Source organism: Solea senegalensis, linkage group LG9 (genome assembly GCF_019176455.1).
Source record: "Solea senegalensis isolate Sse05_10M linkage group LG9, IFAPA_SoseM_1, whole genome shotgun sequence".
Lineage (NCBI taxonomy): Eukaryota > Metazoa > Chordata > Actinopteri > Pleuronectiformes > Soleidae > Solea > Solea senegalensis.
In genome coordinates, this window is record NC_058029.1 from 15,489,115 (window position 1) to 15,512,594 (window position 23,480).

The 23,480-nt window shown below is 40.0% G+C and overlaps 3 protein-coding genes across 10 annotated transcripts in view; all 3 read right to left on the reverse strand.

Annotated features, from left to right (window-relative positions):
- Positions 1–7,238, reverse strand: part of phactr4b (phosphatase and actin regulator 4b) — a 29,191-nt gene extending 21,953 nt beyond the window's left edge. For 2 of the 5 annotated variants that reach the window (XM_044034254.1, XM_044034249.1), the window contains exon 1: positions 7,060–7,168. The gene's annotated coding sequence lies outside the window, so the exon portion shown is untranslated. Of the gene's footprint in view, positions 1–4,376; positions 4,536–7,059 lie in introns of those variants that run through there. The other 3 variants (XM_044034253.1, XM_044034252.1, XM_044034251.1) reach the window with 3 other exon arrangements.
- A 7,240-nt stretch (positions 7,239–14,478) lies between these two features.
- On the reverse strand, positions 14,479–18,171 carry LOC122774291 (endothelin-2-like). Of its 2 annotated transcripts, none has more exons than XM_044033427.1 (5): positions 16,629–18,171; positions 15,939–16,092; positions 15,611–15,724; positions 15,178–15,231; positions 14,479–15,069 (listed from the first exon to the last, which is right to left on the reverse strand). In XM_044033427.1, the coding sequence occupies exons 1-5, from the start codon at positions 16,684–16,686 to the stop codon at positions 15,024–15,026; spliced, it is 426 nt and encodes a 141-aa protein (XP_043889362.1). In that variant the 5' UTR covers positions 16,687–18,171; the 3' UTR covers positions 14,479–15,023. The 2 variants fall into 2 exon arrangements, with proteins under 2 accessions (XP_043889362.1, XP_043889361.1); XM_044033426.1 differs by having other exon boundaries at positions 14,479–15,084; positions 16,629–18,169.
- A 377-nt stretch (positions 18,172–18,548) lies between these two features.
- Positions 18,549–23,480, reverse strand: part of LOC122774286 (transcription factor HIVEP3) — a 46,654-nt gene continuing 41,722 nt past the window's right edge. For 2 of the 3 annotated variants that reach the window (XM_044033414.1, XM_044033415.1), the window contains one exon: positions 21,061–23,238. In XM_044033414.1, coding sequence (XP_043889349.1) covers positions 22,576–23,238 — 663 coding nt within the window. In that variant the 3' untranslated portion in view covers positions 21,061–22,575. Of the gene's footprint in view, positions 19,181–19,314; positions 20,907–21,060; positions 23,239–23,480 lie in introns of those variants that run through there. The other variant, XR_006360980.1, reaches the window with a different exon arrangement.

Genomic DNA, 23,480 nt, shown 5'->3' on the forward strand with positions numbered 1-23,480 from the left:
GCTCTACTGAATATAGCCAGAAATAAAAAATACTGTTGCAATCCTCAAAAAACTGTACAAGCAAAAGTGTGAGTGGATTTCTGTTGCGTCATGTGTTAAATATCACTGTGGGAGACACTCAGACTTTGGATTCCATCTGGGCATTGTTCAAACTGTTCAAGTGTAAAAAGTCTTCTTCTCTAATTAGATACTTGTGACAGCCAAGTGTTTCCTTTCATTACTACAAAAAAAAAATGTTTTAAGAAAAGCTGGAGTGCAGTACTTGTGTGGCTAAACATAAATACTGGCGACACGAATGCCAAGAAGACACGTTGGTCTGTCGCTGTGCTTCGCTCTCCTTGAAAGACAATGTCATTACCTCTCTAGTCCTAAAACCATACAGCTGCGATTAACCTTCGTAGGTCTGCAGTTTACACTCCTCTCGTCCTTTTGAGTGCATTTTAATTTCATCCAATGAATGTGCTTTTACAGAGCAACTTTAACTGTGTAGGGTTTCTTTTTTTACTTGTTTTATGCAACTAGAGACAATGTGAGAACAATTTGAGATTCAAGATAACCAACATTAGGCAACGTTGCAGGATAGAGCCACGCACAGACTGTATGACTGAGGGCAGAGTGAGGAGCTACAGGGCAGAGAGCAGCAGAGCACAGAAACACAGTCAGCTGTGATTTGACTCAGTTTGGAGAAAAGATTGAGTTTGGCACCAGTACAGTGAAGCTGTTATGGGAACAGTTTCCAGACCGTAAGGCAACAAAAAAAAAAGGGGGGAATGAGAAACTTTGCAGACTTTTCTTTGCTGCACCACCTCGGCCTATTGAATATGCTCACTTTTGAGAATGGAAATATTAATATCTGCGTTTGTCGTTTTTCAAAAGGAAAAAAGAAATCGGATATGAGGTCAGATGGAAAAAACAGAATGGTGGACGATCCATTTCTTGCACTGCTGAACAGGAGAAATAAATCGAAATTTGTCTTAAGTATCTTTAAGCAAAATGCCAAACATCTGTTAGTTAAATCTCGTAAATCTAAAGATTATCTGCTTTTCTTTGCCATTATGAAATTGTATTAAATATATTTGTGCTTTGCCATTGGGGATAACATCACAGTGATGACGCCACTGAGCTGAGGGAAGTTATCTATGAGGAGTTTAAGGAATTAAATCAGATCTTGACCATTTAACCACATAAATTATTGATTCCAGGCTTTGACGGATGCTTTTGAAAAAGAATATATAGAATATATCAAAATGAAGCTTCTGCTTAATCCATGTGTGCATTTTAACACAACTGATAATCATGTTCAAGACCAGATTAAGAATGTCAGATTAAAACAATGTAGAACGAAAACTAAATCAAAAATAATGAAGTTACAGCCTTAAATTTGCTGCATCATTACACACTGGACTGCCAATGCTCCATTCTTTGCAATTAAAATGCTGCCACACTATAAAAGCCACATTTTTAGTGCTTCAGAAAAAAAGAAAAACAGCACAGGGATTTATTTTGCATTAAAACCCAAAAGATTTTAAGAAAAAGCCAATTTACATACCAAACCCCAACTCTAAATGTGACCACAGCATTCCCTTAGGTCTTCTCTCAGTATTTCTGATGACTTTCATTGCTACATAAATCTTCTGGTTGTTTAATAGACCTCCATATTATCTGAAATTTCGGTGAATTACTGGTCAAATTCAAATGCAGCACGATACTGGAATAAGGTTAAGTTATTTTCAGCAAGAAGCTGTTTTAAAACTCAATGACGTCCATTGATGTAATCAATGATCGTTGTTTTGTCTTCAAAGCTCCGTCTGTCTGTCTCAACTCAGGCGTGCAAACTCATAATTGCTTTATTACTCATATAATTGTATTCTGTATTTTGGTATTCTTCTCTGTTCCTCTTCCAGGGGAGTTTACCGGCAGGGCCAAAGGATAAACTTCCCTATGAAAAGAAGAAGTGTGTCACAACACATACACATTATGTGTGGCAGTCTGAAACCAAATAAACAAGGCTTTAAAAGTGTTGTAGGTTTCGTAGTACAGTCTTACAAACAGAGTGGAAAAGGAAAACCCAAACACCACTGAGAGGAGTCAGATGTACTGTATCTGTGGTCGGAGATGACATTTTTTTTTTTTTTTCACACTCTCACACGGTGCCACAGTCTTGGCTGGATGACTCAAAATAATCAACAGCGTGGTGAGAGTTTCCCTCTGTCCAAAGAAAGAGAAAACATCTTTGGTGTCGAAACGACGGCACAAACTGGAGGCACTGAGGGGGCAGAGCTGCAAATGCAGAGAATGTTCCGCCATTTCAGCCACAACACTTGCTCACCACGCTGCATGTCAACAACAACATACACAACAGTCCAAAGGAGGGAGGGGGGTGCTGGCTTGAGCAGAAGCACCCCACGATCAAATATTGATCCGTTTCACTTTCTGTTTATTATTTCAGACTCAGAGCCAGTCTCAGAATGTGCGCCATGAAAAAAAAAAAAAAGGATGTCAATGATGGCCTAGTTCTCATTTGAGTTATTAACCCTCTCACTGCCCTTTACATATAATAACTTCATCCAAACTGGACATGATCGCTGTCACTCTTCTTAAGTCACAGCACAAACAGATCAACACAAGCCATCAATGACAAAAACACCCAGTTAAAGCCAAATTAGAGAAGTAACCAAAAGTTACCTCAGTTCCCAGCACCGTCGGTCACCGTCTGTGCTATTGTCTTGTCACAACGCTCCAGTGTCAGGATTGGTCACCTTGTTTAAAAACTCACATTAAGAAGCCACATCCTTTTCGTGGATGATAGTTAAAGTATGGATGACACCAGCTCTTCCTGGCCTCGCTGTCCCACAAACACAGCCACCAATCGGGTATGTGAAAGTAGCCGTTACAGTCCCGACTGTATAATCTGTGGAGCGCGCACACCCTCGCTGGTGCACACAACTAACGCTGATTCAATTACGATGGGAGCGTAATAGCACCTTGCTTCTCATTCCAGTGCTTGGGTTTTGGGCAGAAAAAGCTTGCCAAGTCAGTGGATAAGAATCTTTCATTTCACACCGTCTGAAACGGACTTCGTTACGATCAACAATCTTATCGATTTAATACCAGTTGATACCTGAGACAGGTGGAGTGAGCTGATACTTACGCCGGCTCCAGAAAGGTTGCAGATGAGGAATAAGCGGCAAAGTGTGTCTGCTTTTTCTGCAGCGTGTATCCAAGCCGCACACCGTCCCTCTCAGAAATGGACGGACAAGACAAAAGTGTGCGTTCCAAATCCGGGCCGGGTGAGCGTCATCACAGAGCCTGCCCCAGAAAAGCACCATTCACCACAGGGACCGGTGGCCCACTTTTCACAAGGAGCCCAAAATGCTCCTCGTCTTTGCTAAACTTTTTCTTCCTCGCTGTTCCTCCACCTGTGTGGAGACAACTGCACTGCAGGAGCATGGAGCACGGCTTAGCATGCAACACACAGCTTCAGTGAGCAAGTGATCACACGCACAACATGGTCTGCTTTCATGCCCACTTAACATTCAGTGCCCCAGCTTGAGGCAAGACTGTCCACCTCTGCTCCCTGTCAGTGCATGGAGGAAAGAAGGAGAAGGATGGTGGTGGAGGAGAGGCATTTAGCTGTGGGCTTCAGAGGAATCTCAAGCACACATCATTCTCATCTGTGGTTTTAAACCAAATCAATCAGGCCCTGGCTGACAGCTTAACCATTCTGGTTGCCTCTTAATGGCCGATTAAAGAGGGGAGGGGGAGCCTCCAGTGGGAGGTGGAAGGAGCTAAGCTACATCACAAGACATGAGGCAGCATTTTTCTCCCAGGAGAGCAAATTAACTTCTGGAGGAATGACACAAAATAGAACCAGAGAAAATGCACGTTGTGGTACAGGAAAGGAGACACCTGAGTGGACCACACTGAATGTGGATTTGAATGTCAACTGATTAAAGGAGAATAAAAAATCCACTGATTAAATACTACTACTACTACTACTACTTTTACGCCAGTTGGAAGGCACAAAAAGAAGCTCCCATCATTAGGTTTTCTGATTTAAACTTGTCAACGAATGAATCACTACAGGTAAAATAATGTCATCCAGTATATTATGACTGTCATTGAAGAGAAAAATATCTACTGTCAAATGCATATGTGAGATAGGTGAGGGGGGGGAGAAGCTTCACCAGGAGCGCCACCATCTCTCTGAAGTATCACCAGTCTTCACCGTGGTAACGTAGAGACACGAGAGTGGACCGCGTCTTCCATCTTTACCCTCAACAACCTACGTCCTAATTAGGTCTAATTGTATCGCCGAGATTAGACGTTCTGTTACTTAACCAGCGCTTTCTGTCCGGAGGTAAAGCGCAGTTTACCTGGCTGCGGGTGGCGGTGGACTCGGTCTATGGCGTGAAAAGCATCCAATTAAAGCGCAGTTACTCCAGTTACTCGCGGTTCACGAGCACAGGCGACGACACACACACAGATACACACACACACACAGTCTGTCTCTGCCTCTTTATACCAGCGGATCTCGCGCCAGAGAGCTCAAGATGCTGTGAGTGAACAAGAGACCAGAGTCAAGTCAATCTCACAGGATCACACAACATCCGGTCATACACTTCAAAATAAAAGCACTGTCAAAAATAAACCCAAACAACCCTGATTTGTTTTTTTTGTTTTTTTGTAAAATACTGTATTCAACTTACATTATGCAGAATTACTGACCAATTATGTAACAAAATAATAAACTTTCCTTTCGGCATAATGTAAATTCAGAGATAACCAGCATGGATACCATTCTGATCCTTGATGCTCTCAGTGAATCCTGATTCAGACACAACTCCGTCTTGAGTTCAGCAACTATTATTTTTCTTCCCAGTCAATGATTTCACCTCCAACCCTGAACTCTGACCTTTTTACTGTAACATTAATCAGTATAACGTTCAGAACGTTTGCAAAATAAAAACACACTGGCATAATAAAATATGTACTTTAGACAACATAAATGTAGTAGAACCATCGAAATTATTACTATGTAAATTTTGCTGTATATTTCGCAAAACATAAGCAGAACCAAAGTTCTACCGACTAACATCAATAATTGCGGGAAGTGCTCAAAGGTCATCAGAGGTGAGCAGAAGTAAACGTGACAGTGTGCAGCAGTGAACTTCTCCACAAGTTCTCCTCAAATTCACCAGACACCCAAAATAACACCAGGCATTTTGTTTCTTCCAAAGATAACTGCATGTTCTTAGTTTCCTATGCCCCTTTCACTGTCCTTCCTTCTTCCTCTCACCTACAGCTTACATTGATATGGCCACTGATGGCATCAGTATGAAAGGGCTACCAGAGAGAAAGATGATTCTGCACCTTCTATGAGCTCTAACTACAACATCTTTCACGAGAACGAGTTACGTATCATATCGGCTTTTTTCTGCCCATGGAACCAAAATTAATTAATTAAAATGCGATTTTTTTGAAAACCAATTACCCTACTTTTTTAAAATTATGATGTCATGCCTGTGATGGGGCAATATAGAATATTATTGCTCATCATGATAAAAAGCAATTACAATAACTTCTATTATCATGATCATCATGACTAGAAAAAAATTTTATATTTCACGCAAGCGACTAACTCACCTAGTTTTTAATGTGCCACAATAATTACCTCACAACTGACTATGATCTCATTAAATGCATTCTTTTTCCACAAAAAAAATATGTATCCTATCAGCGATCCTATCCTGACCACCGTAGGTACACACATAACATAAGGCAACGTAAACATCTAAATAATTAGTTTAGTATTAGTTAGTCACCACAATAATATCGTGAATCGGAATAATTTTGGTCAGGATAATCATGACGGAAAAAAATTATATTGACCTGTGCCTATTCATTTTTTGGTGTACATGTGGCATTAAAGAACACAGGTCAGACACAGGTCTGGCATACATTACAGCATTTACAATCTTTTTGAGCAGTTTTGTGAGTATGAAGACATTTCTTGAAACAGTGCAACGAAATAGAAATAGGTGATTTAGTTTATGTTTTTGAGTGGGTATGGCTTAAATAAGTGGGTATACACTATATTTTGAGAGAGGGGGTTGCTCTTATTGGCCTTTTCATCAAACCTACTCTACATACAGGTCCTTTCTGATACTGGAGTACCAACAGTAACATCCTACGCTGTAAAGAAACCTAAAAAAAAAGACAACAGTGTAACAGAGACTCGAGCTGTAAACGCAATAAAACATGTGTCAACATCAGAAAACAGTTTCAGGGATAGAGATTGTCTTAAATCTGTTGTGTATAAATGAGAGGAACGCAGGGCACAGAGCTGTGATCCCAGAGAACATGAGTCTTTTTATAACCTGTGGACGAATGCTTCAAAAATGAGTTCATTTAAAGTGTCATTTCAGTCATTTTGCACCTACTTTTTAGTTTTATTAACTGTAAAATACATTGAACCTCTGGTATTATTACATTAAATACATTTTTGCAGATGCAGCACATGCAGATAAACAAAAAGCAAATATACTTTTGTTCATTTGAGTATTATGACTTTGGAGCAAAGAGATTTTCTTTTCTTTTTTTAATGAATTTTTTTTAATTTAAAGAAATTCCGATATATTTATTTTTTCAGGTGCATTTTGCATCTTTACGTAACAACGAGGTCATGTTTTGTTTAATGATATATATTATATGATATGTCATACGACAGCTCTACTGCCTCCATCCCGGATGTCACACGCATCCTTTGTTGTGCGTGGAGAGAGAGCATCTGCAGAGCATCCGTGGAAAATGGAGTTTCAGGTGGAGAAACTGCTGCGGTGATTTTCAGCGATTTAACAGCAAATGCAAACATCATGACGCAACAGAAGCAACGCAAGAGCCAGACATTCCGGCTCTGCAACGTGCAGTTTCCTGCTGGCGTGTGTGTTTGTTGGGAGTTGGGGCGCAACTTGGTTTATTGTGTTCGGGGAAAATCTTCCCTCTAAACTCTTTCACAGGCGTTCAGCTCTCTCACACACCGCTTCTCCCCTCACTTACCCTCCGCCTCCTCTTCCTCCGCCTCCTCCTCCGTAAACAGTTACAGGCTTATTTAAAAATAGCAGCCCGGTCATCTCCTCACCTCACTTTGCTCGTCTTTCAGCGCCGGTTCCAAACATTTTACGCACTTACCGGAAACCATCCCGAGCCAGGAATCTCGGTACCGGTAGTTCTCCATGGAAGCTGCATCTCCTCCGTAGCTGTAGCAAACGCCGATGCTCTTTGTACTGTGAAGACTCCACTACCCATCAGGCATTGCGGTGCATTGATCTGGGGTGTGTGAGGTCGGAGTGAAGGGGGGTGGAGGGATGTCACTGCATACCGTTATATTCTCCAGCCTGTCGTAATAATACCGAACGATATCTATCTATCTATCTATCTATCTATCTATCTATCTATCTATCTATCTATCTATCTATCTATCTATCTATCTATCTATCTATCTATCTATCTATCTATCTATCTATCTATCTATCTATCTATCTATCTATCTATCTATCTATCTATCTATCCATCTATCCATCTATCTATCCGTCTATCCATCTATCTATCCATCTATCCATCTATCCATCTATCTATCTATCTATCTATGGCCAGAGCCTTCTGTTCATAATCCTGTCCTCATTTGCTTCATATTCAAAGACCATGAACCACTTGTATCTAAACACTTCAGCTAATATTACAAATATTATGAAAAACATTGCTTGTGTTAGAGAATTTTGTGACGTTTCCAACTAATGTTACAAACAAACATGAATTGTTGACTTGCTCATAGAGTATGTGTTTTAATGGCCCCTGATTCTGGAATGATCTTCAGTCTGAACTTATCACACTGAATGAAGTTCCGTTTTGTTTTACTGTCTGTATTTGTATTTATTGTTTTTTCGATATATATGATTTGTTGTTGTGGCGGGTTAGGTAGGTCTCACTGGTAAAAGAGATTTTAATCCCACTGTGAAGTGAGGTTTGATGATAGATGATGACGTTAGAAGTGATGATTCTAACCATCTTCTACCGCTATCTATCTCTCTCGTTGTGTCATTATCTCTCGTCTGCTCCATTTACTACAGGATGGTAAAATTGTTATATCACAACGAGGGATGACTGACAAAAAAATATCATAAAATGAATATTTGAAGTGCCACTCCTCCTATGTGTCAATATGATGAAGTGCCAACCCCTTATCTGATATGGGTTTGTATCTCAGACTTTAGGAATGTGGTTTACGCAGTTAGTGCCAAATAAACTTTTGTTGTAAATCGACATCAGCTCTTTCAAAACATTTACTTTTAATATGGAAACAAAATGCTTTCTCATGTCGAGGGCTTTGATATCAGCCTTTATTCAACTCACAGTGATTAAAATAACCTCCAGTTTTTCTAATTGCACTGACTTTCTTTCTTTTTTTAGATAAAATAAACTATGTGTGCTTATTGTAATTCCCTTCATCTCATTCCCCTACATGCTGTCACACTAGTTGGCCAGTAGGTGGCCTCTGGGTATCATAAACGCAAAAAAGGCATCAGTCTTTTTGGTTTGCATATATTTCTATAAGTAGAGCATAAAATAATTGTTTCATAGAAGTAGAAAAGCTGTGCGTCAAATATCATAATGTCTGTACCTCATTAAAGAGGTCAGAAGAAGTGTGGTAAGATCTCCAAGATGACTGAAACCAACCAGCCCGCCAATTCTCCCTGATCAAACGTGTGCATGAGCACTGAGAAGAACTGAAGTGGTTCGGAAACCAAATACTCATTTCATTTTGTCTTATTGCTACACAAAATATTCACTGCGTTGTTGTGTGTTTAAAACTGCACGGAATTACACAACTCAAAGAGGAAATTAGCCTAGTATTTGCTCAGAAGTTATTTTCATGTTGTTATATTTGGCCTTCTACCACAGAATTCTGATCTGCAGATAAGCACTTTTTATGGATTTGTTCCACAGTGACAACAAGAGCCTTTTTTTTATAACATTTCCTGAAGGGAGTGACAGTCTATTATGAATATACTGCAGTGTATCTTTATCCCCGCGCTGTCAAGGCTTATATTGTCCTCCTTTCAAAGTGATCGTTTGCACTTTGTCCCATACTTTGTTAGTCATCCCTCTTTAGCCAGAGGTGAAAAACAGCACCCACTGCTCACAGACGGAGGTTGGTCCTGCATTGGTTTGGATGTTGACATGAACATGAGCAGCACCGGGCAGCTGCCTGAGAGTCGACATGATCTTGTGCCCACGTGGTAAAGAGTCATCGCATTGCACAGTGGAGACGGATTAGTTTATATTTTGATGACGGGATCTGCTTGTCTTTGCATGACACTGCACAATCGTGTGTGTGTTTAGGTGGCTCACACGCTACACTGCACATTGTTGAGGAGCAGATGTGGACGATCTGACCACTGGCTACATCAGAACAAAGTCGTTGTTTTCGACACATCACGCACGGTGCTGCTGTTGATTGCGCTTGTTTGAAGTTTTGTGTATTACTTATACATTAAGGAAAAGTAAAAGGAGCTTCATTGTCATTATACAACTGAAATTGTGAGGTCACATATAAAAGGGTTGAACAGAGCTGCTGCAACCAAGTGCAGGAGAACATCCAAACACGTCCCAGAAAAGTCCCAGAATCAAACCCAGTACCTTGCAGTGAGGCAACAGTGCAAGCTTGTAATTATACTTACTGGTCACTTAATCAGTTACACATGTACAATGTTATATTAATGCAAATATCTAATCAGTCAAATTAGCAGCAACCCAATGCATTTAGGCATGTAGACATGGTCAAGACGACCCGCTGAATGGGAAAGAAACTTCTGATCTATTGACATTTTCCCACACGCAACCACATGTAGTGTTTAACTAAAAAAGCATTTCTCTGACTGAAATCATCATGTTGATGCCTGGGGTCAGAGGACAATGACCAGACTGGTTAGAAATGATCGAAGGGAGAAGGTAACAACTTGCTACAACAAGTGTATGTAGAAGACAGTTTCTGTGCCACACATCAGACCTTGAAGCAGATGACAGCGGTAGCAGAAAACCGCAGGTGTCATGTGTACCTAATAAAATGGCTGGTGAATGTTGTAGCTCATGAAGACCACAAAGAGCACAAAATCCTTCCTCAAATGCAATATTTAAATGCTATTTTACATGAAGCATTTTTTCTGCTGTTTTACTCAGTGAAATGATCATCATAATGATCACAGGCTAATTACGATACAATAAAAATAAATAGATAAGACAAAATCGCACATAATACAGATACTAGTCTCAGTGTGAATAGTGTTATTGCATTTGTTATAAAACCCTTGTGTCTTGTATCTGATGGGATGTAACCATTTACAGCTACATCTTTACACCACAGACTCAGCGCTAATATGAGTCATTTGAAGGCTTTGGTCCCATTCAACTGTATCATGCTCATAATGTGAAGAAATTGAGCATTATTCACTCTCGCTCCACTGAGGTTCCAGGGGAACAGATGCCAATTAGAGCATGGTGACTTCCCCCCAATGAGAAGTATGCACACAGTCATGAAGTATCACATGAATCACCAGATGTGGCTGATCCTGCACCTGCATCTTTAGAGAACAACGCCAGGCCAGTGTCTGCTTCTGTGGTTCACTGAAAAACAAATCTCTGCATGACCTCCTAACAACAATGTATGCAAATCTGCCTGTTGCATAACATAGTGTCTGGACTGTTGCCAGGGAAACCCCTATAGTGTTAATATTAGGACTGATATTTTTAGCAGAGGAAACTTGTCAAGTATGTGTTATTTAAATGTCACAACTCAAAAAGTAAAGCACAGATTGGGATGGAATGTTCTGGGGATGTAGATTATGGCCTGAGAATGAAATTGATTTAGTTTATTGTTATTATTTTTTATTTCTTTAATTTTTTTTAACACAATTGTAGTTAGAGTAAGAGTTCATTGACACTATGGGAAACTGAGCAACCTTGTTGGAGCTTTGCACTTTCATTTAATTTATTCTGATTATTTTATAGTGTATATAAATTACAGGACTGTGAGTAATATTAGCATAGTGAGGGAAAACAGAATGTGCCTTCGAATGCAGACTCATACCTAAATCAGACAGAATACTCTCTGACTGCACCTACACCAGAAACATGTCTGCTAGTGCTTGACAAAATTAAGTGTTTTATTCTTTATACCCTTTGTTGCAGCTCATTTATTTATTTCAATTTAAACAATGGTATTTATTATTGTGCTGAGCTACCACAGTCAATCAATCCTTTAATTATTACTGTCTCAACTGTAACAAATGTTTAGTGTTTTCATGCTTTCCACAAAAACATCATTTGTATGAATAAATGAATAAATGAATGACTAAAACTGGAGTAATTCGGTCTCTATATGACCATGGTAACATTGTATTTCCTTCACAGTAACTCCTTCCCTCTTATCAGACCATTTATTTCTTCTTCATCAGCAACTACAACAATAATGTTTAACTTTAGATCCAGTGAACAGTCTCATAAGGCCGCTGAAGGAGCCAAGCAGCACAGGAGGCAAACACAGTGACAGAGTTCACTGGACAATAGCAGAGAGGGGGACTTATTAAAGAGGACAGAGCTGGAGAAAAGGTGAGCGATTGTTTGTTTGTTTGTTTGTTTGTTTGCAGATGAGAGATTTCCTGTTTTGGAGCTGAGCTGGCTGAAGTGGAAAGTCAGAAGTCAGTCAGACTTTCTGAAACTACCACATTGTACGTATAGTAGTTTTCACAGGCCTGTTTCCAGTGAAGCAATAAAGCAAAGTTATTACACAGAGGACTATGGAGCCACAGGTAATGTTAAAATGTAACTACAAGTCAAAATGGAGCCATTTCATGTACTCATTCTGCATACCAATGTGTGTAAGATATTTTTTCATTTATTTATTCATCTTCTACCTCTTTATCCTCCACATGAGGGTGACAGGGGGCGCTGGTGCCTATCCCAGCTCACATAGGGCGAAAGGTGGTGTACACCCTGGACAGGTCACCAGTCCATCACAGGGTCACATATAAAGACAAACAAGCATCCACTCTCACACCTACAGTCAATTTAGAGTGTCCACTTTCATTTTTCAACTGTGGGAGGAAACCGGAGAAAACACACACACACGAGGAGAGAACCTGCAAGCTCCTTACAGAAAGGCCCTTCGTTCTGACCGGGTCGCAAAAAGATATTTTTTATTATCCTATTTTATTATCCAGATAATTAAAAGCTGCATGATAAAGAGGCATTATAAAAACGTCATCACTTCAGTATTACTGTTAATATTTACCCACATTGGATTGTGTAATATCACATTGTTTTACCAAAGAAAAAATGTCAGACTTGATTTTGGAATTAATAATGCCATGTTTAAAAACATGCAGTTAGTTCACTGATGCAAGCACCTCGATATTTTAATGACTTAGACATTGATTCAGTGGGTTTTTAAAAGCCGTATTTCAGTCAAAGAGGTCTCTTTAACATATTCTATCTGTCTAATGTCTTTATCTTTTGATTCTTTATTAAAGTTAATCAGGTCTGTATTTTCAGAAACAACAAAAACAAATGGTTTTACCTGGTTTATTAAATTAACTAGAGCAGATTAGTGGTTTAGTGTTTAGTGGTTCACTGCGAAGTGTCCTGTTCCAGCACCATGGACAGAGTTCTGCCACTGATGCTGGCTGTGGTTCCTCAGCTCACACTGTCATCACAGAACCACATCGTGTTAAATAATCTTAATCAGTAATTGGAATTTGCTTCTTTTTTTTTTTTTTGGCATGTTCTTGATCACTAAGTTGTGATGTGGAATAGTCGGTGCTGTTGCTGGTGCTTCTTGGTCAGTATGACCTTCAGAAATGCACAACGATAATAATAATAATAACATTAATAGCATTTAATGACTGTTGAAATATAAAAGACAAAGATGCACTCACAAATCACAGAAGTCAAATCACAATAGTATTTAAAAAATGTACTAAAATATCAAGTTCAGTCCTGAGTGACACATACAGCATCTGCCAGTAAAAAGAAGGGAGGGAAAGTGTCACATCCTCTTCCTTCTGTTCCTCCACCTTGTCTTTATCTTTTTTCCCTTTCCTCCTCCTCCTCATCCTTCCCTTCTTCCACGTCCTCTTAATCTTTATTGCAGACTTCCACTCTTCATTCACCTCCAATTTCTACTCGTATTCCTCCTCCTCCTCCTCCTCCTCCTCTGCATGTTTGGCTCTGCTCATTGAAAACACTGGAGGTGCACGAGGAGTCTTATGTCAACCTCATATGGCAATATTCTTCCTCCTCCTAACCTTCATTGTCCTTTTCCTCCTGTCCCTACTAAGTCTTTCTCTTCGTCCACCTCCATGTGTCTTCCGATGACTGTTAAGACAACACATGTTTTACAGTGCGAGCCTTTAATAAAGACCCAATAAATGGATTTCAACACTCTAAGGTGGGTCTAAAACCATCACAACCATTTTAAACTTAATATGCTGTTTGTAAATGCGAGATTAGCTCTCATCAAAATATAGCATAGACGTGTGTTTCTGTATTTATTATACTATTTAAACTAATATAGACACCTTTGACCATTTCTAGGTAACTATGGCAGTTTCTGTTGCATGTGAAGTGATTGAAAATGTTATTTTCTTTAGGGAACTAATGAGTAAAATATTAGCAGCTCATTCTACAAAGAATAATTACAGAATTCTGGGTCAAAAATATAACAATTTATCTTTAAATATATAATTACATGTTTAATCAGTCATGCATTTAAACTCCTGTCGGCAGTAACAGTTTCCTTATAACTCCCCTTGACTGAGACCAGTTGTTTTTGCAATTCTGACCATGCTCAGGCCTGTTTGGGGGGGAAAAATGCCTGCAGGGTGTCATTTAAAAAAAAAAATGTGAAGGAGAAGTATGACAGGCATGAAATAAAGTGCAATGAAGCCACGAAAGTCACTGAATGAAATCAGGGGCACATGAACACTTGAGTGTTATCGTTCATCTCGTTATTTGAGCAGACTTCAAAGTTACAAAACGCTGCATTCTTTCCACAGATCCTTGGGATAACACGGGCCATGCTGCCTTTGACTACCAGGTGAACTTATTATTGTTATTGTGTGCCTTGAATTCCTGGACCATTCATCCATCTCAGGCCTCCGTTTGAACTGAGAAATGTGTTTGCTCATCACACAATTGAACCGCACATGCTGCCTAAGAGGATTTATTTTCCCTCTCTTTTCAGTAAGGGTTCTTTACAGTAATCACTCCATTTACACAGTGCACTTGCCCGAAGCAAATAGGGTATATTTTAAGCCTATGACAAAAACAAAACGGGGAGGACATGTTACACATGAGAGTGTTATTTTTACAACCCAAAATGTTGAATTGAGAAGCAGGTCGTAAAAGAATGAATCAGCCGACTGTTGCCACAATTCTGATTTAATTTCCGCACACGATAAAATGCTTGATAGTTGTGTTGTAATTCATAATTCTACAAAACTTTCTTTCTCAAAGGTCTACCACATAATAACATACACCAATCTCAGATTCATGAAACACAAAACCATTTTACAAAACTGTGTCTGAAACGACGGATTCTTCCAGTATCCATGTCGCTGTGACTCAGTGCTGCTGGCCTGTATCTACATCACTGCCCAGCCTGGCACTCAGAGTCAAACATGACAACAGGAGCAGCATTTTCAAGGCCTGATAGAGTATTGGCTCATCTCATTGCTGGTCCACCTCTTCTGTTTCCGTGATAAGTCCGTGCAACACTGTTGTGTTTTCCACCGTGTGTCTCCAGGTACAAACATCTCTGCGGCCCTTTCGGCCTTCCTGCATCAGACTCATCTTTCAGCAGCCCCCCTTTTTTTTCCTCCTCCTCCTCTCCATCAAAGGAGCGTCATTTGTTCAGCTGCTCGCTGTCCTCTTCCTCTGTCGCTCTCGTTGCTCAACAGCCACTTTGTTTAGTGAGTGTTGTTACTTTGAGCCTCAGAGAGCTGCATCCTGGTTCTGCTCGCCAAAGCTCTGTGGCACAAAGTGTCAGACTCGTCAGGAACAACGAGAGGGAAGTGTTCACTTTTGAGAGCGCTATAATCTTGCACGTAAGTTGAAGCTCACCTTAGGATGGTGAAGATGTTGAGTTGACGACTCTTCATAGATTTGATCTCAGGGCTGCACAGACGGAAACAATGTAGTTATTGGGATTTACTGTTAACTTAAAGAGCACCTTCACTTGAATGAACTGTTCATATCTTGAAGGTTACAAATGTATCTTGTCAAACTAAGAGTGTTTCCTGTCACCATCTCCATGTCAATGCTCATCTTGTCCTTTCAGTGCTACAGAAATGTATTGTTTGGTCCTCACAACCACCTGAAACAAAAGTTAACCTTGCACCCTGATGTTGTTAACACTTAATTAGGACAATATCAACAAAGTGAGGCTAATACTATCCTCCTCAAAGAATATACCACCACCAAATAACACCCGCTGTTTGCTCACATTAGCTTTGAACTCTTGCTTGACACTGTGTGATCTCCAGCCCTGACTCACCTGTGTTGACAGAAGTTGGTACATAATTGATCTTGAGGTTTGGCACAGGCACAGCGGCCGGTGGACCTTCTGCGCCGGGTCAGAGCGCTGCCTAAACCATAAGCTGTGGTCTTACTGCAGAGGGAGAGGGAGGGAGAGGGGGAGAGGGAGAGGGAGAGAGAGAGAGAGAGAGGGAGAGGGACATTCTTGATTAAAACAACATGCAGACTTTGCTCTTTGATACTTCATGCAGTAACATCTAATGATAGCTCTGATTATCTGTCATCCATATACAAAAAGGGGTTTATCTGATGTGCGTTTGAATACGTATGTGCATTCTCATGCTCACCTGGGTGTATTGACCCATATGATGTCCAGGTGGCAGAAGTAGTGGCACTCAGAGTCCAGCTGGCTCATGCAAGCACAGCGCTTGGTCCTGATTCTTTGTGTTGGGGTTCCATCACCAGCTTCTTCCAGTTGTTTCATTACTGGAAGACTCAAACCTAGTCCAGTACCAAGAGCCATTCATTTAGTGAACATTAACCGCTTTTAATCCAAACTACAATTTCAATTTATCCACTTTTTATAAATCTCTATAAATATTGAGAACACAAAAAGCCTCATCATGTCACAAAGTTATATTCTTTTCTACTAAAACACATCCGAGTTTTGTGAGCAAATAAACATTTACAGGATTAGAATTTATTAATTTGTGGACAAAATACTAAATCTCAAAGGTTCACAAGCGAATCGTTTATATACTTCCCCATTTGTCTTTTAAGAAAAAAGATTTAATACATGTAACATTCTCCATCTACTTTAGTTATGAGGTAAACATTAAGTGGTTGTGTGACCCCTGTGCTACTGTGCTGGCCAAAACATGCATGAGCACCGATACACGGTGATGACCATGTGCTGTAAGATTATTACCATTACATAAAGTGCGAGAGTTCCATTTGTCTAACAGAACCTAAAACTGATCTTTCAGCATGGAACTTTAAATGTATTTTTATCAGAATATTATAGAAAATACACTCACCGTCCTGCATTGAAGCCCAAAGAGTGATGAAAAGCAGAATGCTCTTGTGTGCAGACATAGCTGATGACAGATGGACAAAGCTCAGTAGAGACGACTATTGTATCTGCACACTCAGCTGTGTTTTTAAATGTGCTGCAGGTGTCTGAGCTCTGCCACTCTATATACTCCCCCCCTCCCCCTTCACCGTCTCCCATGATGTCACAGAAGTAGCCCAACCCACGGCCACTTGTCATTAAGACACACGATGTAACCCTTGGTTGTTGGAACCTGTGACACATTCCAGGAATACCTCCTGATCTGTATCTTCACCGTGACTCCACTGCAACCTGCTGGGTGACATTTACGTCTGCAGCTTTCGCTTTTCTCAATGAGTGAATTTCGAGGGGTGGGAGAAACATGGAGGAGGACACGGTGTCTCAGGAGGCGTTAGAGGGGATCACGTAATATTATAGAACACAGAGGCGAAGGCGAAGACGTGGATCACTGGGAGCACACGAGGAAGAGTGTGCTGGAATGCAAAATGGATATGACGCCATGAGGTTTTCAAATGCAAATATTTCCATTGGTTCATATATTCAACTAAATGTGCATTTGTTAAGCTACGGAAACAAAGACCTACACAGTGCCAGAAATTAGTTTTCCCTATCAGCTTCAAATGTGAGACTACGTCAACATTGTGCTGGCAAAAAGGTCAAAATGTCAGTACTGACCAAACTGCTGTCTCCATGGTGGCTGGTGAAGTTCCACTCACAGATAAGCACTGGCAGTTCATTTAATCGTGTCCCACCCACATGGTCCCCAGTCTGCAGGTCATCCATGCCAATGCCATGCAAATACCCATGTAAATGGCGCCCATTACAGCAGAGGGCATCTTCACTGCCATATTCTACTGTATTACAATATGGAATAGATCATGTCTTTTATGTGACTGCCAATTTTGATGACTGTATTGTTCAAACCAAAAACACAAGCGTCAATAATGATTATATTAGGTGTGTTCAATTATTTTGGTAAATACATTTTTCCACATACACAACTACTATGAACCCTTCGATGTTGTTGATTTAAAGAGGCTCTTAAAGCATGTTTTATGAAAGCAGACACCTGAACATAGCCAAGAAGAGGCAGTACTTTTCCTCAGTGCAGAGGGTTTTTACCATAGCTCAAAAAAACCTAAACAACATCTAAGGGTGAGACTACAAATTGTAACTATGCTCAACCCTCCCTTTCCCAATGTTGTCAGGGAACTATGGTGGCCTTCACATGCCAGGAAGGATGTCGTTCTTTGTTTGCATACTAAGCTACATGCAAACACGTTGGCTGGTTTGGGCTGCTGTAGAAACATGATGGTGCAAGATAGCGGCATGTACATATACAAGGCTTATTTTAAGGTAACTAAAACCAAGCTACGTTTTTTTTTTTTAAAGTCATGTACACTCAGTGTTGTAATGTAACAAAGTACACAAGTCTTTACTGTACGTAAGTACAAAATCCACATATCTGTACTTTTACCTTGTTATTAATATTTCTAGCAACTTTTACTTTTACTCCACTGCATTTCCTCAAACTATCTGTGTTACTTGTTACTACCATATAAAATCAGAAGAAGAAGAAGAGTTGGTAATGATCTGTATATATAAAGTATAGAGCTAATTTAGCCTTTACACAATAGTTTTGCCATTCACCCATTCACATGCTGCAACATGGGGTTAAGTGTCTTGCTCAAGGACACATATAGACTAGCAGAGCCAGGAACTGAACCCACAACCTTCCAGTTGAAAGACAACTCACCCTACCAATGAGCTACCATGGTCATTTTTTTTTTACTTTTGATACTTAAGTACAGTAAATGTCATATACTTTAAGACTTTTACTTAAATAATATTATAAACAGTGACTTCAACTTCTACCAAAATCATTTTCTGGTAAGATAAAATATAATTACATACATATACATTATATACGAGACTGTATACACTTATACAGACATATTGATGGGTAACGTATTCTATTTCTGCCTATAAACCTTCCTGAATATTACACACTGCACCTTTAACACGAGAATACACCCATTGCTTCAGTTGGTCTGTAGATCTCTTAGCGATCACTATGTCGCTCTGAACATTTCACTGTCAAACACATCATCTGCCAGGGGAGGGGGACGTCATGTTCCCTTTTTCGCATAAAAATGCAAGGAATGTACAGTATGACACGGTGATGTGATGCTACACACACACACACACACACACACACACACACAGGGGGTATGAGTTCAGTTCCCTCAGGAGCACAGATGTTCCCCCACTCTACAGACATTGCATCACAGCAGCCCCGTCTCTAAAAATATTACCAGAAGGAAAACAGTGAGGGACGAACGTAAGAGGAGCAGCAAGAGTCTCTCTTTGATTCAGCTGCACCCTCGTGTATTGTGCTGACTTTTGTCCTAGAAACACATGTTTATTTTTAATTAGCCACATTACCTCCTCAGATGCCTCCTTAAAAAATATCCTACAAACCTCCCCCTGGCTCTGTTGTTGTCAGCATGTTCTGGGCTTTGGAGGAGGAAGAATGTTTTACTTCAAGCTATTTTTGATATAATAGAAAGTTAAAAAGAATAATACAAGAGCCTATCTGCGCTCCTTTTGTACCATTTTCTATGGAATGTCAAGTCAGAGCAAATATCAACCTTTTGCTTCTTGTCAACACACTTGCTGTGGCTGCTTTACATAATCCATGTCCTGCTGTGCAGTTAAACGTTGTTGTGCCAAGGACATGAGAGGGAGAGAGAGAGAGAGAACACTGCTGGGGTGGAAGATATGCACATATTAATAAATATTGTCCAACACAAGTTACATGCATGTGCCAAACATGACAGGAGCATTTACACAGCAAAACAAAAAGGTGAATTGAATGATAGTCAGTGTGAGATATAATATTAATAATACATAATGTAATAAAGAGGATGAAATCCAAACAGAATAACTAAGTGCTCATAAAAGTGAGTCACAAACAGAATCCACTGTCAACTCACTGTTAACCATAGTTCCTGGAATTCATACGCATGATGTCATGACGTTCATGTTGGTTCAGAGATGATAAGGTGAATTTCTTTTGAAAGGCGTTTCCTTTCGTCTACTAAAATTAAAACTGAAAACCCAGGGTATCTCTTTGATTCTAGTCTTCACTTCACTATGACTCAGTAAGGACACCCAGTGGCCATACTAAAGGAATACAATTTTAGAATCCTACAATAAGGTGCTGAGAACCAAGTGTATTATAGAGAAGCTGCAATTTCTGTCCATTTTTTAAATGCAAGAAATTCAAAGAAAGAAAAATGAAATAAATGACAGATGCAAGGCGTGAGGGGTCAGATATGTATGTGAGGAATCATCTGTATGGCAAACAGTAGATCTCAGTCCTCTTGTACATCTGTTACTTTGATGAATGATATTTTTGACATATTCAGACTCTCTCAGATATTGAAATTTGAGGTTTGACTTTTGTCATTCTATGAACACGTCTCCGCCCCTTAAAAGGAGAGTGTGCAGCATTTTCCTACAAAACAAACTACAGATGAATCCAAAAGTAATCCATACCAATTGTCTTTGACGAGCCACAACCAGTGTGTGGTTGTGTCCTCAGTTTTCACATTGTTTTGCTCATGGTCCGTTTCATTTCTGTGTATTGACATTAGGCCACAGAAAAGTAGTATCTTCACTGGTGCCGTGTTAGAAATAGAAGATTCTTCAGCCAACAACGGCAAAAAATACAACCACGCAGGTCTCACAAGCTGCAGTTTATAGCAGACCCGAGAGCTAAGATGTGGTAAACAGAGAGCAGATAAGAGCCGTTCAAAAACCATTGTGAATCTGGTGTTGGCAAACACTGATGGAAAGCACAGGGATGAAGAGCAACACCGAAGTGGCCTCTTTTGTGTTAAGCAGGTGTACCGTTATAGGTGCTATGTTAGCCTACGTAGCTTGAAACTACTGCTAATAACAGGTGGGTTCTGACAAACAAACCCTGCAAGTCTGTGGTGGTTCATTTGAGCTTTGAATCAAAAGAGCACCACTGTGGCTAACGCAAGCTAGCACGTCTGGGTCAGAGACTGTGTGACTGACCTAACTTGTTTACTTGCCCGCTTATGAAAATCCATTCCAGGTATAGTTTCCCAGCATTGTGTGGTCCAGGTCCAGTTTCGTACTCCTGGTAGTGAACATGGGAACATGGGAGCCAAACTTGGGGGCTGATGAAAAATCAGCCCACAATTCTTTAAATCTGCAAAATCAAAAAAGCAATTGAGAAATATTCTGATACAAGTTTCTGAGAAGCTTCAAATAGTAAACATGTACGTTGTATTGGGGGAATATGTAAGGAGAATTGTGTTCCTAACAGTGCGACGGTAAATAGAAAGAAAGGAACAACCAGGGTATCTGGTGCTTCTTTTTTTATTTCCTCAGTGACTAGAAATGTTGCTGTGTGTGAAATCTGCAGGGCACTTGATCCTTCAATACGAGCCACTCAGTCTCATCTTTGTCACCAGTTCAAGTCACGAGAGAATCATGGGAGAAAAAAAACACACACATAATGTAACAAAGTAATCTTTCCAATAACAAAAAGTAAAAAAAAACAAAAAAAAAACAAAAAAACAACCTTAAAACAATGATTATTATCATCATCATCATCAAAAGAAACCCAACAATAAATAAAGAGCACTCTTCCCTGTACAGAGATATATTTTAGTCTAAAATCTTTTGTCATAAAAAATAGATCTTCAGTGCATTTTCTTTGACTCTCCTTCAATATTTCTACTCTGTGATTCTTGGTTACCCTGGCATTAAAGCAATGGCCTTTAAAACAGAATCATTTAAAACACCAAATATTAAGCCTCCTTAAACAACAATGCAAATAGCAGATATAAAATTTCACAGCCTTCTCTTTGTCTATCTGTACTGTACATCTCAAAAAGCAAACCTGGACAGAAAAGGCACAAGTAACTTTAGTTTGAGTAATACTGGACAAAAACAAAAATGGAATAATTTTTCATTTTAGATTTTGGTCATTTACAAATTCATTAATGTTCCTTTATAATATATTTAAACAGACATTAATATTACCAGTATCAATAGAGATACAGGAGATATATATATATATACCGTGTATATATGTGAACGTCATATCAAACATGTGTGTCATTTTTTTTCCAGTTATAATCGAAATTATTCGTATTAAATAAACAAATTCCATCACTTTGTTGATTAAGAACTTCCAGATCTTAGGTCTTTGGATATGCAGTGTTGAAACAAACTGTGTTACTACACCCTCTGTCACCAGAATAGTGACATAAAATGTTTCATCCGACAGCAAGATAAAGAGCCAAAACATGAGAAGGGAAGAAGCAGACGATGGAAGAGCGGTACAGTCTCCAGATTTACATCAATATGAGCTGGTTTATGATGAACTGGACAGAAGGTGAAGCAAAGTAACCTAGTGCAGCCCATTTTTGGGAACTCCAGCAACAGCATTGGGACAGTGTTTCTGAACAATATTTCACTTCCTTCCCAGAAAGAAGTCCACAAGTGGGCTCAGCTGCTGAATGAGTCAAAACTTTATATTAAATTAAATCTAGGAGTTAAGAAACGGTGATTCCTTTTTAAAAATCTATATTAATTTGTTCTTTGCTTTGATTTCAGAAAAACTGAGACACTATGTAAATTTCAATAACAACTGGAAAAACTTATACACTTATATAGAGAGATTTGCTGAAACATTGTCACAAAGAAAAAAGTGCATTTTTATAACAAACCTGAATGTTGCCAAGGAACAAACGATTAAGTTAACAATAGTATTGAAAACTGTATAAAAACAAAGCAATAAAAAAAACGAGACTAGTGTAGCAACCAATAAAGCAAAATGGGATGCACGACGCATCAAGTTGTAGACACTGTTAAGTGCTCTGGTCTGTTCTGGCCGAGTCTTCCTTAGCTCCGCCCTCCACCAGATCACTACTCGATGGTGGCTCCTCCCTCTCCTGCTGCTGTCCAATGAGACGTGAGGCTACAGGGGCTGCTCGACTGAGGGTTGCTCTCAAACGGCTGTCTCTGAAGGAGCATTCACTGGTCTCAGTGGCAGACCTGCAAGTGTGGTCGGCGCTATGTGAGCTGCCATATTGCTTTGAGTCTGTGGTCTCCAGCTCCAGTTTGGAACATGGTGGAGCTGTGCTGAGACTGCACCGCCCTGACTGGCTGGTTCCTGCAGCCTGGTGCTCTGACCAGTGGTCTCCAGGAGTCCTAAGCCCTTGAGTTTGGGGTGTTCCACCCCAGTGTAATTCAAATCTGGCCGTTGATGGCCCCTCTAAGGGGGGAGATGTTGGGGATGAGGGGGTGGTAGGGTGGGACCTGGTTCTGGCCTGTACCATTTGGATTCCTCCAATGGAGATCATCAGATAAGGGACCTTGGCTTGTTGGGAGTGCATGGGAAGATGGCTGAATATGTTATCTGCTGCTTGGTGGCCAGGATAACCTTCACATGCAGAGAGACGAAAAGCAGCAGGAAACAAGCTGGTTTCTGGCATTGTTGGTCCTTCACCAGCTGCTGTACGTCTTTTCTCCTGTAGGGGGAGCAAAGACTTCATCATTAAATAATGGACTTGCTGAACAAGAGGGAAAGCCCAAAGGAAATACACTCACTGGCCACTTTTTTCTGTACACCTGTTTACATGTGCTTGATAATGCAAGTATATAATGAACCAGTCACATGGCAACAGCATAGTGCATTCTGGCAAGAAGACATGGCCGAGACAACCTGCTGATGTTCAGACTTAACATCAGACTGGGGGAGAAAGACAGGCTG

Excerpts from the sequence above, each read along its gene's own strand:
- LOC122774291 (XM_044033426.1), bottom strand. The coding sequence starts at position 16,686 with ATGTCTGCACACAAGAGCATTCTGCTTTTCATCACTCTTTGGGCTTCA. Across the intron at positions 15,725-15,938 it reads ATATGGGTCAATACACCCAG|TAAGACCACAGCTTATGGTT; the intron begins GTGAGCATGAGA and ends CTCCCTCTGCAG. Across the intron at positions 15,232-15,610 it reads ACCAACTTCTGTCAACACAG|CCCTGAGATCAAATCTATGA; the intron begins GTGAGTCAGGGC and ends CCGTCTGTGCAG.